Consider the following 15,684-nt stretch of genomic DNA (forward strand, 5'->3'; position numbering starts at 1 on the left):
GGCATGGGGGGAATCCCACCTCCACCTCCATTGCCTGGCATGGGGGGCATTCCACCACCACCCCCATTGTCTGGTACAGGGGGCATCCCACCCCCTCCACCACCATTGCCTGGTATGGCAGGAGATCACATAGAAGCTGTTGTAGCCTCCCAGATCAGCTGCCCGCTCGGCTCCATCAGGCCTCCATACAAGGCAGTGAAGACACCAACGCTGAGAATGAAGAAGCTAAACTGGCAGAAGCTGCCCTCCAATGTGGTGAGAGGTGGGTGCTTCTAGTATGAAGTCACAACTACTTTATAGGAGGGGAAAAACTGCCATTTGTCAGGTTTAGTTAACTCCATTTAGACACAGAACTTCCCTGATTTCCATTACATGCTGAGCTTAAATAAATGGAAGCAGGATGGAATCACTGACAAAATAACCATCCCAATGAAATAGCTTGGAATAGCTCATTTATAAAGAAATTGTTTGAAATTGAAGAAGGGGGAAGAATGGGAAGATTGCCCTAATCCACCTTGACATGCCTTAAGCTTGAGTTCTCAACAGACTCTAAGTACATAAAAGTCATATGTAGCAGTACGGATCAGAATCAGCTCGTAGTTCAGGAAGGACATTGAAATAATTGGTGAGACATGAGAAGTATTGAATTGTTTCTTGATTTTTGGGTCACATTTCCCTCTCCTAGCGGATCCAAAAATGGAACATGAAATATGAGAAGAAGCAAGGACAAATAAGGTCGGTTTTGCCCCAAACAAGCAAGGCATAGTTAAAGTCCAAATAAGGCATGTTTTTAATCATGGGACATTTAATTGTTTCAGTAGAGCTTCCTGCATCACGTTTAGGTGATGTTTTTTGTTTTTTAAAGAAAAGAAGAGGTTTAAGAAAGTGCAGTGGAGATTAATTCAATGCTTAAGAGAATGCAATAGGGATTTATTTAAGCAGTCCTATTGCCAGCATAACACAGGGAGACTTGATTACAAAATCAAAAATATGTCTCTTCTTATTTAATTCACCTTCTGAGGAATTTCCCTTCTAGCAACTCAAACTACCCAAAAAAGCTGGGAGCTTTCAGCTCTGCAGCCACTCCTAATCCCTTGTCTTTTTTTCAGAAAGTCATTCGATGTGGGCTTCAGTGAGCAGCAGCAGCGAGGAAACCATAGAGCCCAACTACACAAGCATTGAGCAGCTGTTTTGCTTTCCACAACCAACCCCTAAGGAGAAAACAGCCGCACCAGTGAAGGCAGAGCCGAAGGAGGTGAGGGGGCCACTCTCATTCTTTCGAGTAAAGATTGCTGCAGACAGCTCATCTAATAAGTGATATCTTCTTTTTCTTTAATGAAGATCACATTTTTGGACTCCAAGAAAAGTCTCAATTTGAACATATTTTTGAAGCAGTTTAAATGGTAAGATATAGCTGATTTTCATGACAGTTGACAACACTTTGAGTAGGTCATGCATAGTGCCTGTAAGGTCCTCAAGAAATCTATTCTTGCCAATGCTCTTTCTGTAGTCTGTGTTGCTGTAAAATCTGATTACTTCACAGCTTGTCATATACTCTCTCTAAAATATTAGGCTTGGGTATTTAACTGTGTTTTTTCATGAAGTGCTACAACTCCATGTTACAGATGGAGTTATAGCACAGACTCTTAGGGTAGCTTTGGCTGTGAAATGCCTCTGGAAGTGAAACTCTTCCTCAAAGAAGGACCAAGAAGGAAGATAAGAATTCATTTATTTTAAGGTAGTCACATATGCAGAGACAGACATCTGAGTTGGAACATTGATCCCTAGTCTTAAGTCATTTGACCGGGGCCAGAAGCAAATTTTGTGCATAGCAAGTACTTGAATCTGGATCTTCCAGGTCCCAATTCTGAGTTAATCACTGGGATGTATCTTTCCTATCTCTGTGACCTTCAATAGGGAAAGCACAGAACGCTTGTGCAAGTACATCTCTCAGAAGCATGTGGTTGTGGAAGGGGGACCTTTCGGTGACTGCTACCTGTGCTTCTCTCTGCAGCTCCAATGAAGAGGTGGCTGCCATGGTCCAGAATGGAGATCGGACCAAGTTCGATGTTGAGGTTCTAAAGCAGCTGTTGAAGCTGCTGCCTGAAAAACATGAGGTCAGGAGAGAAAAATTGCACACATTGATTCAAAGAGCTGAATGTGCAGTGAAGTCCTGCAGTCTTGATTCTTTATTTTTCATTAGATAGAAAACCTGAAGGCCTTCAAAGAAGAGAAGTCGAAGCTAGCAAATGCAGATCAGTTTTATCTTCTCCTCCTTCAAATTCCCAGGTAAGGATGCTCATCGTGAATGTCAACCCAATCTTTTCCTCGGTTTTTCTATGGGAAGTTCAAGCTTATATATATGTCTCATAGGTCTCAAACACCAACAGATACAGTTGGTCAGTCTCCAATTCCACCTTAGCCCTCCCTTCCCCTTTTTCTTGCATGAAAGGGTGTCACTTCTGCAGCACCTCTTCTCCCTCTGAAGTATATAATCAAAGAATCATTAAAGTTGAAAAAGACCACTAAGACTACCTAGTCCAACCCCGAACCATCCCTTCCGTGCCCCTCAGTGCCACATCTCCATGCTTCTTGTGGACTTCCAGGGACGGTGACTCCACCACCTGGGCAGCCTGTTCTAATGTGCAACCAGTCTTACTCAGAAGAATCTTTCCTAATATTCATGCTGAGAGTTGCAGAAGGTGGACCATGTGGCTAAGGACTGGTCCCTGTCTAAAGTGGCAGCCCTCCACAAGCACTTATCTCATGTGGATGTGGAAGGCAGCAATGCTGTCAGCGTTGGCGATGGGGTTGCCAGGCTTAGAGGTGATGTGGGAAGAGAGCTGATGTGTTGGCCAAGATTGTAATGCCTTTAAGCTTTTAATCAATCTCCATCCTTAGCTATCAGCTACGGATTGAATGTATGCTGATCTGTGAAGAGACTACTGTTGTTCTGGATATGATTCAACCAAAAGCTGAAGCCATCCGGAAAGCCTGCGAAGGTAAACGTCTGACCTTAATTCTGGATCTTGTTTAAGACAGTCAGCTGTAAAGCCTCAATAAACCCTCTAGAGCAATTCAGCGAGTCTCACCAGCAGCACAGCTTTCCTGCAGCCTCTTCACTGGTTTGCTGCAGAGTACAGGATGCAGCTCTCGGTATCTCCACTGATTATCAAAGCCTTTAATATGACTGGAGACCATTTTCCCTCAGCCTCAGACCTCTTCTTTTGCAGCAGCTTTGTTCTTCTGAACCACTTTTGACAATGAAGTGTTGGAAGCTTGTCAGAATTTCCAAAAGAGCTGAATCTAGAGCTAATTCATTATGTTAAGATCTTTACACAGCAATTTTCTCTGCTTCCAGAAAAGCATACCTAAACTTCCCCAAGAAAGCAGTGATACTTTAGTTTTTTCCCTGCCTACAAAAGTAATCAGAAGAGAAAGTTTGTTATTTTGGGCTTTGAATTGCTGATGCTCAAGTTTGTGAATACACGGAGAAATTATGCAATAGATTTTTATTTTTTTTTTCTGTGGCAGAAATCTCAGGTCCCACTGCTGAAAGCACTTCTTGTCAGTACTGTTTGTCTTAAAGAACGCCTGCTCTAGGCTTCTCCAGCTGAAATTACAGCTGCCTGCTGGGATAAAGCTCTCCCCAGAAATTCCCTGCAGCCAACTTTTCCTTTTAAATCTGTTCCTGAGTGCTTCAGAAAGCATATCTCTGCAGCACCTTGTTGTAAGGGCAAGGACAGGGACTGTACCCTTCATGCCTGATAAGCACCTTCACCATGCGAGACCAGGAAAAGATGGAGTGTGTCTGGTTTTAGCAGCTGGCAGGTAGTTGGAGCACTGTCAGAACTGGCTTTGCTGCACAGCTGAATGGAATCTGCAGGATTAAAGCTGGAGCCCTCGTACCCCACGGCAGGTTAAATTTGGGTACTTCCAATTGATCAGAGTCCAGCTCCACATCGTTTTCCATTAGGAATGAGAGACCAGATGTGAATAAAGAAAGAAATACAAGTGAGCAGAAACTTTCATTAAGGCCAGCTACTGGGATTGAATCTACTTAGAATCAGTTTCTCTGCAGGTTGGGCCATTGGGCCGCAAACCTGAAAAATCAGATTTGGTTTGCTGGAATTCAGAATCCCTCTTTTTATCCAGTTTAGAAAATGTTCTGGTTTATCTGAGGCTTTTGCTTAAAAGCCGTTTATGTTTTTCAGATCTTCTGACCAGTCACCGTCTGCCTCTCTTTTGTAAACTGATTCTCAAAGTTGGAAACTTTCTGAACTACGTAAGGACTTTGTTTGGCTTGCCCTCCACCCATCTACAGAATGTGTGTATGATCTTCACATCTAAGGCTGTAATTTGGACAGAAGAGTTACATCTGTTTGTTGTTTTTTTTTTTTATCTTGTAGGGAAGTCACACAGGCGATGCTGATGGGTTTAAAATCAGCACTTTACTCAAACTAACAGAAACCAAAGCAAACCAAACCCGCATTACGCTGCTCCACCATATCCTGGAGGTACTACAGTCCTGGGCAGAAAGGAAAGGGAGGCTTTTTACCTTAGTGAACCATTCCTCCTTCTCTAGATTCAGTTAATGTAATGCACTCTTATTCATTATCCTCCCCATCTAGCCACAAGTTAAAAGCATTGGCTCTCTTAGGCTGGTGGTGAATGCCTGTGGGCACTACTCAGCTCTCAGGGAACTCCTTTTAGTTTTGTCCTGCTTTCCTCCAGCATCTTTCCCCGCAGTTGCTGCAACTTCCTTTGTTCATATTTCCACAGTCTCTGCTCATCAGCTGCAAACCACAGAGTTTGTGGCCACCAAAGCCATCCTGGCTGCTCTGTACCCATTCATCCTTTCTGCCTTTTCGTGGCCACTCGCTTCTCCACCAGGCTGTGTTTGAGCTTTTCAAACTCCCCACTATGTCCCTATGACTTTCTTATTCCATGCATTACTGTTTGTTGTTTCTTTTTCTTCATATTCTGCTCTGCCACTCTCATTCATCAGTTACACATGGTTAAGCTCTGCAGAAAGGAGGCCAGATGAGGGGCATAGTGCAGTTGTCCTGAGTACTGCCTCCTCTCCCAGCTTGCACCACTCAGTAAACAGTGCTTATTTCTCTTTTCTGCTTCAGGAAGTAGAAAACAGCCACACAGACCTACTGGAACTGCCGGAGGACCTTGAATACGTTTCAAAAGCAGCAGGGTAAGATTGTGTGTCACTTCCTTCAAATGAAAAACAAAAATAAATCCCATGCATGTCAACAGTGTATCAGAAATTAGGATACCCACAGCTGGCACAGCATGTTAATAAGATGGCATGTTACTTATCTTTAACCAAAAGGTTTGGTTGATGAGTGCTTACACCTATTTAATATATTATAGTTCTTCTACAGCTGGTACTACTGAGGTCTGACATTTGCAGTGCATTTATTTAATACTGCCTTATGGGCCCTTCCACAATCTGCACCGCATTTGCAGTAGCAGGAGCTTCTAAAGTGCCTTTGACCAGGGAAACTGAGCAAATGCTGAGCAATGTGGGTGCAGATAACCCTGGGTGGACTTTCTGGGTGCTCACCTACTCAATGCATGATGCTGCAGTGGGACTGAGCATCTTTCCATAAGTGCTGAACTTTTTCATGAGTTCAGCCTGTACAGGGTTGAGGGCTCAAGCTCACATGGGAAGTAGAGGGACAACCAAACCTGCTAGGCCTTGCCATCTCTTTTGTAAGAGCATGATACAGTAATGAGAACTAATACGGGGCATCTGTGTGATTTCAGAATTAATCTTGATATTATACGCTCAGAATCCAGTGCCAATTTAAAAAAGCTGCTGGAGCTCCAGCAAAAGGTCTCATCAGCAAATGACGATGTGAAACAGCAGTATGAGAAACCTATCCAGGTCAGTCTTGGAGTTCCCTTATAGCTTCCACCTTACACATACAAAGCCAGCATGCTGCATGTAGCTGAGGACGCTCACAAGGGGGTGAAAAATATTACCACAAGATGCACTCTCAGATTTGGAAACAGGCTGTAATGCCACAGAACTCAGTGGTGTCTGTTTGCCCCAAACCCACCTACCTTCAGTGAGGCTTTCTTAAAGGCTTGCTTCAATGGCTCTCCCTACTCTGCCTCTCCTCACTATGTCTGAGTCGATGTGTTCACTCTCTGTGCAGGTCGCCAAAGTAAACCCCTTCTCTTGGGATGAAACTCTGCACTGAGCTTTTTGTGTGTTGCTAAAGCCACCCCTGCATAGTGGCACAACACAGTCACCAGGAGCCATGTGTTGTTTTTTCCCACCCCAAAAGCTCTGCTCCAAGTTCTTATGTTGACATCCTTTTTCTTTATGTACACTTCACTTGTTATCCTCTGGATGGTGTCTCACTGTCTATACTGAATGCATTTCAGGATAGCATTGATGCTTCCAGAAAACTGGAAGAAGATTTTGAAACCATTGACAGGAAGAGAGAAGAACTTGCAAACTATCTCTGTGAGGACCCAAGCAAGTTGTCCTTAGAGGATGTATTTAGCACCATGAAGACTTTCAGAGATCTCTTCATCCGAGCCCTAAAGGTTAGTGACTGCACACAGAGATGAACACATCATAGTGCTTTGTATTTCTACTCCAACAGTCCTTGGTGGGACAGGCACAGAGTCCGGAGGGGAGGCTGCTGATTATGGACCCCTTCTCATAATACTTGGCTTGAGGTCACCTGGTGAATGGGTATCTGGTCCCTGCTCCACTTCATCCTCATGTACTGCCAGTGCTCCCGGCCTGACCCAGACCCTGATGATTTGGGATTTCAGTGCAACTTCAGCTGCATATTCACAGAGATGCTTTCATAGACTCATGGAATATCCCAAGTTGGAAGGAACCCATAAGTATCATCGAGTCCAATGCCTTCACAGCTGAGTGCATAAATTTTAGAACAGAATTATGAAACTTAATTCTTCAACTTGAACAAACAGGATCAGAAGGGGGATGTATAGTCAAAAGGCCACTAGTTTGAAAGAATGTATGGCTTCAGTACCTTCCACATTTGCCTCAGATGACTGTCAGTGAGAGAAGATGCACATGGGTAGCTGTGTTATTCAAATGACCGCTGCCACTTCCTACTGGGTCTGGGCAAAGTCCTGCACAAACCATTTTCACTCTCTTGGCAAAACAGTCCTCCTTATGCTCCTTTTATTTATTCTGAGGATTTCTCTTCTGCCTTTGCAACCATCTGCATATCGTCTTTCTCTTCATTGGTTCTCCTAGCAGATCTTTAGCCAACCTTTTCATGTCCCTGTTCCTTAATTGCAGGAAAACAAAGACAGAAAGGAACAAGCTGCAAAAGCAGAGAAGAGGAAGAAACAGCTGGAAGAAGAAGAGGGGAAGAGACAGAAGGGAGAAAATGGAAAAGTCAGTGAGTATCTGAAAGGGCATCAAAAGAAATGGAGGACTTGCCATCCCAAATGGACTGGAAGAGCTGATGAAAGCTCTTTGCTGGTCCTGCTTTAATGACCAGTAGAGGTAATTTATTCTCTGAATTTCCAAGTGCAGGCTGACTAAAGGCTTTTAGGCATCTTATTGGCCACAGATAGCAACTGACTTTTCACAGTGGCAGCTGGGCAGAGAAGTTAATTTTAATTTTGCTGACTGAGAAGGAGAGAGACAAAAATAAAACTGAAACCTTTCAGTTATTTCAGATATTTCAATTTCTAAACAAACTTTTTGAATCCTAAACCTAACAACAGACATTTGACTTTCCCCTAAAAAGTCTCTTCCTACTCTGAAATAGGCTTGCTCCAGCTTACCATAGGCTGCAGACATGTCAAAAGTCTTGCAGATGCCCTGTTTGTACCAGGGAAGCAGTACCAACCCCAAGTGATAGCACTGCTGTGCAGTCTGCATCCTTCCTCTCTCAGGAGCACATTTATCACCTGTCTCTCTCTATCCCAGTTAAGAAGGGGTTGGTGAAGCAGGAGGATGTTTGCGTCATTGATGCACTGCTGGCTGACATAAGGAAAGGGTTCACACTGAGAAAGACGAAGAACAGACATGAGTCAGACGCACCTCCTAAAGCCTTGCCTGCGGAGATCCCTGAGGAGAGCCGGTCTGGTAAGGACACATACCCAACTGTACCTGCAGCTATTTCTTCCCATCTGTCTCTGAGTCTGAGCCAAGCACACAAGCAAGTAACCTTCCAGCATTTGGGGCATCCTAATTAAGGAGGATCTGCAGCAGAGTTGTGGACAGGAGCAAAAAGCCCTGAGGTGTTGACAGCCAGGTGTGCCTCAGACTTTGTGGCCTTGTGCCCGCACTGATGAACTGTCTGAGAGTCACAGCCCATGGCTCAGCCACAGGAAACTTCTGGTGGGGCTCTAACGTCATCCCCACCTGTCCCTCCATACAATCAAATCTCACTAGCATAGCTTATCTTCATCTTGTAGTCTGCTGTACCCTCTGTCTACATCTGGGAGTCTAAGGCAGCACTTAAAATAGGACTAGAAAGTCCTATCTGCAGAAGAACCCCATTCACCCAGGTGTTTTTTAGGAGATAGCCTATGGTTTTAGCCTTTTTTTTTGGCTCGTGACCTGAGCATATCAACACACAATTACAGTCCGAGTGCACTGGTGTGTGGTAAAGCCTGACTTTGTGGCTTTAGAAAGGCCAGCAAGAAATTTTTAAGTGCTTGCGCCAACCAAGTCAGTGTTCCCAGCTGGTTCAGGATCTCTTCTTGATATAGGTTTTCAGATACCCTTTGCAAGTCCAAAGACTTTCATGGGCATCAACCATGGACACCAGAGCACCTGCTGAAAACATGCCTTTTGCTAATGTAGAGCCTCGGAGTCCCACTGGAGTGACCACATGGGGCACTGGGAAGGGAGATGGGAATGCTAATGAAGACGCTCTTCCTTAGCTGTAGGATGAAAGGGTACTGCCTATGTAGAATCACAGGATCATTAAGGTTGGAAAAGACCACTCAAATAATCTAGTCCAACCATCAACCCATCACCATGGCTGCTTTAGGGGCAGTGCAACCACTGTAGGCAGCAGCAAGCCTGTAGTCTCTCCCAATACCAGAAACACCATGGTTGATCTTGGATGCAACTCTGCATATATGGCTGATCTCATGCTTTTTGTTTGAAGGAAAGAGCATTGAGGATCCGCAAGCAGGAGGTCAGCAGATGGATGATAAAGCCAAGCAAAACAACGGTCATCCCTCAGAAAGCACTCTGTCCTTGGCCGCTGCCCTACCAGAGATGGGTAGAGATGTTGGAGATGTCTCAGCTCCAAACCAGGCATTACCTGAAAATAATGCTGAAGGAAATTTGCCACCAGGGTCTAGGACAGAAGGCCCTTTGGTAAACTTAGTGGAAGCTGATGGAGATGGGCAGGGTGCAGGGATGGCAAGCCTCCAGCCAGGCCTGAGTAGTGGTGCCATTTCCTTCTCTGCTGATAACATAGGTGCCAATATAACATTTGTCAGCAGCAGCTCTGGTGCTGCTCTAAGAGAACAGCTCAATGGGTCCATCTCTGAAGAGCAAGACAACAAATGCAGTTTGGAGAGCTGCAGGCCAGCTCAGGACATCCAGCTAAGCCAGAATAGAGGCAATCCCAGCACTCCATCCACTCCCTGTGATGGTGCACATCAGGCAGAGTTGAAAGAGATGGCAAAGGAAAATGAAGACCCTGGTACAGACTCGCTGTTGGACACTTCCCAAGAGAAATCCTTTTCGGAGGAGCCAGCCACCGACTCTTCTTGTTCAGCAACACTGCCTCCAGGGGAAACACACACTGACAGGGAAAAGCAGAGGACATCTGGGAAACGGAGAAAGAAGAAGAGGCACAGCAAAAGCTACTCAGGTAGCCTATATAGCCCTCGGGCACTGAGTTAAATGGGGGGGACCTCCTAGTACATTTGTAGGTGTTGTTTCCTCCAAGGTCTGATGCTATCCCTAGAAAGCCCTTTGTCCCTGTGTTTAATGGAGCTATTATTTTTCTAACCTGAAAAAGATGTAAAAAGAAAAACATAAGCATCATTCATTCTTTTGACATTTATAAGTAGTTTATAAATGGGTAAAGATGAATAAATAATTAAAAGCCCATTGTGCATAGTAAAGATGGCAATAAGCACATCTGTCAAGCATGCTAAAGACAGCTATGAGGCACAATTATGTGCAAACAAGAGCTCCATTAGACTCCAGAGCTGTGATTAAGAGCAGTTAATAGTGGATACTTAATCAGCAATCACCCCTTTCAGCTACTTATAAATGCATAAAGCCAGCAAACAGCAGCACTTAAAGATACAGTATGCTGTCCAAAGCTTGTTTTATGCAGCAGATGGGCAGGAAAGTATTGGAGAGATCTCCTTATTAGTGTTGAATGTTTATACTGCCAAAGAAGGCAGAGCAGAAAGTAAAGGAGAGTCTGAATACTCACTACAGAGAGAGAGACCCTGGGCTAACTATCTACCATGGAGAACCTTACTTTTGTAGTCCCAGCATTGCCTGGGGCTTTAAGTATTTATGTTTCAAGCACGCACCTTCCCCTAGCTAAAACCAAGGCACAAAACAGAGGTGTTTTCCCAGAACAGTGGTTCCCAAACTTGCCTTCCGGAAGGCAGCAGGTAGAGCTGCAACAAAGATAGCTCCCAGCCATCACCGTGCTTCCCTTGTATCTGTAATGAACCCCACAACAGCCATAGAGTTCCCTGATCATCCAGTGGTGGCATCCTAGGAACCTGTCTACTGCTGGACAGTGTTTTCGTTGTAAGAAGTTCCCTGACGTTACATTTACCTTGCCATGATCAGATATATTTAGTGTGTCTCTTTTGTTTAAAAGCAGAGGTTGAGACTGATTCTGGAGATTATAAAACAAAAAAAGGTTGTGTGGTACAATGAGGTATGTAAACTTGCAAAGACATTTGTATGTGAACTAACCCCAGTTCCTTCGGGACTTTACAGACCTAATCAATAGTTAGCATATCAGCTAAGCTTTTTGTCTTTGTGTCTAATCACAAATACATCTAAAACAAATTTGCTACTCTGATTTTCACTGACTAGGGTGTTGATCTTGTGCTGAGTGGAGTCAGTGCTGATCTCCCCACAACACTGGGTCACATCCCACATGTCCGTCCTCTGTGTCAGCAGCAGCCAATCTCATTTCCCTGCAGATAATTAAAAGACACTATTCTAACCATGTGAATCCAGCTTCATGTGATAAACAAAGTCCTTGCTTTGATCCCATTATTTTTCTCAAAAATTGTAAAAATGCAATTTCAGTACCTACCTCCTGCAAATAATGATGTTTGGTTTGCTTGTGGGTAGCCACTTACTATAGCACCATATACATACAGGCATCTGGATAAGGAAATAAAACACTGGGCCCAGGGATAAATACATGCTGGGATGAGATACCAGCTCCAACTCAAAGCCAAGTTCAATTTCTCAAGATACTGCACACAAGGTAGTGCATTGGAGCAAACAGACCATGCACACTTCTTTGCACTCGTGCATTTTTATGGGACAAGGTAAAGGAGGGGATTCAGCTTTTGTCACCGAAAAAAATAACATGCAGAGATCTTGGTACATATAACTTCCCTCCAATGGGCAGTTTTCTTGCCCATTGTGAGAAAACTTTAGGAGTTTCAGGCCAAAACTTTTATAAACAAAAGTTTGCATGCTTATTGAAAGTGCAAAGAAAAGCAGGAAAAATAAACAGTCAAAACATCCACTGTACTGAAATTGCATAGTTACTTGTCCTTTCCACTCTGATGAACACCTCTTGTGAACTGAATCAATGATGCCAAATCTCTTACTCTCTCATTTCCTGATAGGAATGTGTTTATTCTTCAGCATCCCCCATGCATAGGGGGACAGGAACCCCTAGCCCTGAGGGCATGGAGCAGAGGAAGCTCTGCAGGATTCCCACGTAGGGTTGCTTTTGTTTCTGCACCTGAAGCATCACTGCTAGCAAGAGAAAATGAGAGATATTGGGTAGTTATGCTCCTGACTACTGCTGTCGTCTCCTCTTGGCCCTTCAGTACCATGTTTCATGATTATGTTGAGAGAAAAAGGGGAGTGGTAGTATTAGTTTAAAAATCCTGATGAAGATTTACAGCAAGAGCAGAAAATTGTAGAAAAAAAAGTAGAAAATAGTAGCAGTGAGGGCTCGTGATTATGCTGCAGAGGGAGGGCAGCTGGAACCGAGAGTTGTTAACTCAAATTATATGTTTTAAGCACAGAGATTCTTGCATGCAGGTTTGAAAAAAAGGTTACTTTTAACAAACGGAGATGCAGACAGCTTCAAATTCTCCTCTGGAGACATAGCAAAGCAATATAGAGGAATGCATGGAAAGCCAGCGCCACTAAGAAGTGACTGAGTCAGGCACATCCTTGAGATGCCACCAGTGCCCACAAGTGCTCACAGCTGCAAGGGCAGTGGAAAAGCAGCACTTGAAATCTTCAACTCCCTTTTTCTCTTCATTCCTGTGTCATTTGGAAAAGTCACAGGAAACAAAATCTATTTGCTTTTCTTAGTCTGTAGCCATGGTGTTTCCTCCCCCAAATGCAACTCAAGCCTATTCCTCTTGGCAGCCTTAGCAAACCAGAAGTGCTCCCCATCACAAAGATGGGAGACCCCAGGAAAAGAAGTCCAGTCCTTTTTTCCGGGGTGATTCACCTGATTTATAACCCTATCTTTTTTTTTCTTCAGAGACCACCTTTAAGTTCTTGTCACACTCCTTGTACTCTCTGGCTGGAGCTAGAATTTGCCAGGTTGAAGTGAAGCTGTAGGAATTTTCCTTCTTATACAAATGCACTTGCAGTGATAAAGGCTACACCTCCTTATTCCCCACACCCCAAAATCCTTTAGAGTCTCCATAAAAGCAACAAAGAAAGGACAGTATTTGACCCGCCAGGAACAGCCTGTGACTGTGTGAAATAATATTTCAGAGCTGTATAAGGACTTAGGTAATCAGCTATTCAGTTCTCTCCTCTTGACCATAACTTGTTATGCAGCAGTTTCTGTATTAACACCATTATTCTTTTATACCCAAATAATCTCTATTTCCAATATATTGGGGGTCACCTTGTGTTTGTGTGTGTCCTGGCAACAGCTAAACAAATTTCCAACCAAATGTTCAAACACTGCAGCCTGGTGAGGCTCAGAGGGAAAAGGCAAAAGCAAAAGTCCACAGTTGCTGTTTGCCAGCAGCTATGATACATATGTGGACACAATGGGAGTTCAGCCTATCTCACCAAGGAACAAAGTTTTGGAATCAAGGTTTTCCTTTGTTTTCTTTTAACTTAATTAATGTTTTAAATTTAGACAACTAGATGCTTCACCTCTCCCCATGCAGACTCAGTGGTGTCTGTGGGCTGATTTCTAATGAACCAAAGCAATGCGATCAAGCTAACGGCTGTCTTCCTGTGCAACCTTTGCCATCATATCTGTCATTAGAAATGGTATTTCCTTCAGCTGTTGAGTGGGACTGGTGTTTAAATCAACAACACACAGTTCTTTCCTTCTGACAGCCCGAACTCTCTCAAGAAACACTCCCAGATGGGAGCCTACCCATGGGTCAGGCAGCGAAGGCACAATACACACATTTTGCTCTATCATGCTGTGACAGAAAGTTTGTCTGTGCCCTCTGAAGTCCCAGGCTCATGGCTGTGACCCAGCTCTGTTCCCCAGTAGCACTTCTCACACAAGGTGGGAGATGTTCTTCAACTTCATGAAGTGCCACACACAGGTTTCATTTGACATCAGCAGATGGTGACACTGGACAAAACAAAACGGGTGTCCAGATTTATTAATTCAGCAATTTAACATGTAGATCCATATACCAACGTTCTGCTTGCAAAACACAGGACTCGCGTTGTTGCCTAGTTCAAGAACAGAGCTGCCCAAACTCTTCAACATCAGTATCAGTCCTAGAAACGCGAGCAAGGTTTGTAGCAAATATATAAAAACTGGCAGTGCTAGAAGTTTAAGTTACCTGAGTTAGTACCACAACCAATCCACACAACAAACCAGACCACTCTCACTTTAGAGGTGCGAACAGTTTGTATTTTCCCCTCCTCCTGCAGGCATCACATCAAGGCAGAAGAAATAACGGAGGCCCGGAGACATGCTAACTCATCCCCAGAGCACTGCCAGCCTCTCGGAAGCCAGGCTCTGCATCACCAGAAGGCCTCCTGCCCTGACTGGACATCACACTCCTCCTGATGCAGCATTCCACCCTTTGCCCAAAGGCCCAATGAGCCGCCATGGAGGCTTCAGCACCCTCAGCCCGTGCCTTACGTGACCTGCGTTGTGCCCCGGGGGTGTCTGTGGGGTCATGGTCCAGACTGATGCAGCAGCAGGGAAGGCACAGGCTTCTCAGCCTCCATCCTAATGCCCAACATCCCTACCTGCTCTTAAGCCAAACTTCTCATAACACAATGGCAGAATGCGGCCCAGTGTTCAACCCTAGGGAAATTTTAAAAATAGCAGTGCCTCAAATAAATGGAGGGTATGAATCCAGCAGTGGCCATACCCTCACAGGGGGAAGCGTTATCCCTCATTTCATTGCCCACACTCAGTCTTATCTGGCCAGGACCAAGACCCAAAATGTATTTGTGTTCTCAACCACTTAAAGCAAGCAAAATCAATTACAAGAACAACAACAAAAATACGCATTTCGGTCAACATATGGCTGTGCAAACAACATCTGGCTCCCAGATAACACTTATGTGCAATTAAGTTGAAGCATGGCTGTGGTCCTGCAGTAATCTCACATGTACAGCTACATACATAAAATTTGGAGAAGTAGAGCTCCAGTTCCTGTCAAAAGAAAAAAGTTTTCCAGGGTACTGTGTTAAACACATTTTCAGCTCATCCTTTAGTAAGTCTCCGGGTTTCAATCCCATTCTCAGCTGCTTGCACTCTTAAGTCTTTGCATTCAAGCTGCAGAACGTGTATTTTCACCTTACTTTTGCTTTGAAACTGGGAACGTGCAGTATTGTGTTTTTAAAGATTCAGAGCTTTATTTCTCAAGTTTTGTAATAACGTTGTACGATAGTTTTGTACATAGCTGTCAATTTAAAATGATCTATGCTTGTTGAATCTATGGTGTGATACTGTGCTGAAACAGGAATCAAGCAGAAGAGATTGTTGTATTTAAGAACTATGCCTTTATATGGTAACCTGCTCTGTCTAGACTAATGTTCAGGATAAACCTTATTTTGCTTTGCTCTATAGGAATAGCAACATCCTTGCAACATCAAAGACTTTGCTGGACTGAGGTAAACGTTATGCCAAGAATTAAATCAATGGTTTATTTTAACCAAAGCATTGTTACTGAGAATTGTTAACAAAAGCAAAGATGTGTTTGGAGTAGGTGCATGGGCAGACTCAGCTCAGGAAGCCTTGCAGAGTAGCACAACTGCGTTGCAGCTGAATTCACGTTCCTGGCTGGCAGAAGCAAGCTGCAAAACCACATAACCCACCCCAGGTTTGACATGTGAGACCACTGTGCCACCTTTAAACTTTTCCCCTTTTTTTCTCTCCTCTATTTCAGTCTCTTGAGTGCATCACCCAAGAATCAGCTCTTCTTGCTGTCATTAATCAAGTTTCTCTTTCTCAGATTAGACTCCAGCCTACCAAAGTCCAACTAGCAAACATTTTCCCAGCAGCTTTGCCTTCTCTGTGT

General features: G+C 44.0%; 1 protein-coding gene across 1 annotated transcript; it reads left to right on the forward strand.

Annotated features, from left to right (window-relative positions):
- Window positions 1–3: 3 nt before the first annotated feature.
- LOC122178972 (inverted formin-2-like) lies at window positions 4–9,886 on the forward strand. The gene is made up of 13 exons (XM_042869567.1): window positions 4–262; window positions 1,110–1,255; window positions 1,342–1,403; window positions 2,015–2,117; window positions 2,204–2,289; window positions 2,902–3,002; window positions 4,215–4,285; window positions 4,410–4,517; window positions 5,136–5,206; window positions 5,782–5,902; window positions 6,409–6,577; window positions 7,946–8,104; window positions 9,138–9,886. Exons 1-13 carry the CDS (start codon window positions 4–6, stop codon window positions 9,884–9,886), a joined length of 2,205 nt encoding a protein of 734 aa, XP_042725501.1.
- The last annotated feature ends 5,798 nt before the right edge of the window (window positions 9,887–15,684 follow it).

Source organism: Lagopus leucura, unplaced genomic scaffold, assembly GCF_019238085.1.
Source record: "Lagopus leucura isolate 7727_CA_CO unplaced genomic scaffold, USGS_WTPT01 Super-Scaffold_1, whole genome shotgun sequence".
Classification (NCBI taxonomy): Eukaryota; Metazoa; Chordata; class Aves; order Galliformes; family Phasianidae; genus Lagopus; species Lagopus leucura.

Bases quoted from the DNA above. Each gene is read 5' to 3' on its own strand.
- LOC122178972 (XM_042869567.1), top strand. From the start codon at position 4: ATGGGGGGAATCCCACCTCCACCTCCATTGCCTGGCATGGGGGGCATT. The intron at 2,118-2,203 runs GTCAGGAGAGAA...ATTTTTCATTAG, and splicing joins TGCTGCCTGAAAAACATGAG to ATAGAAAACCTGAAGGCCTT. The intron at 2,290-2,901 runs GTAAGGATGCTC...CTCCATCCTTAG, and splicing joins CTCCTCCTTCAAATTCCCAG to CTATCAGCTACGGATTGAAT.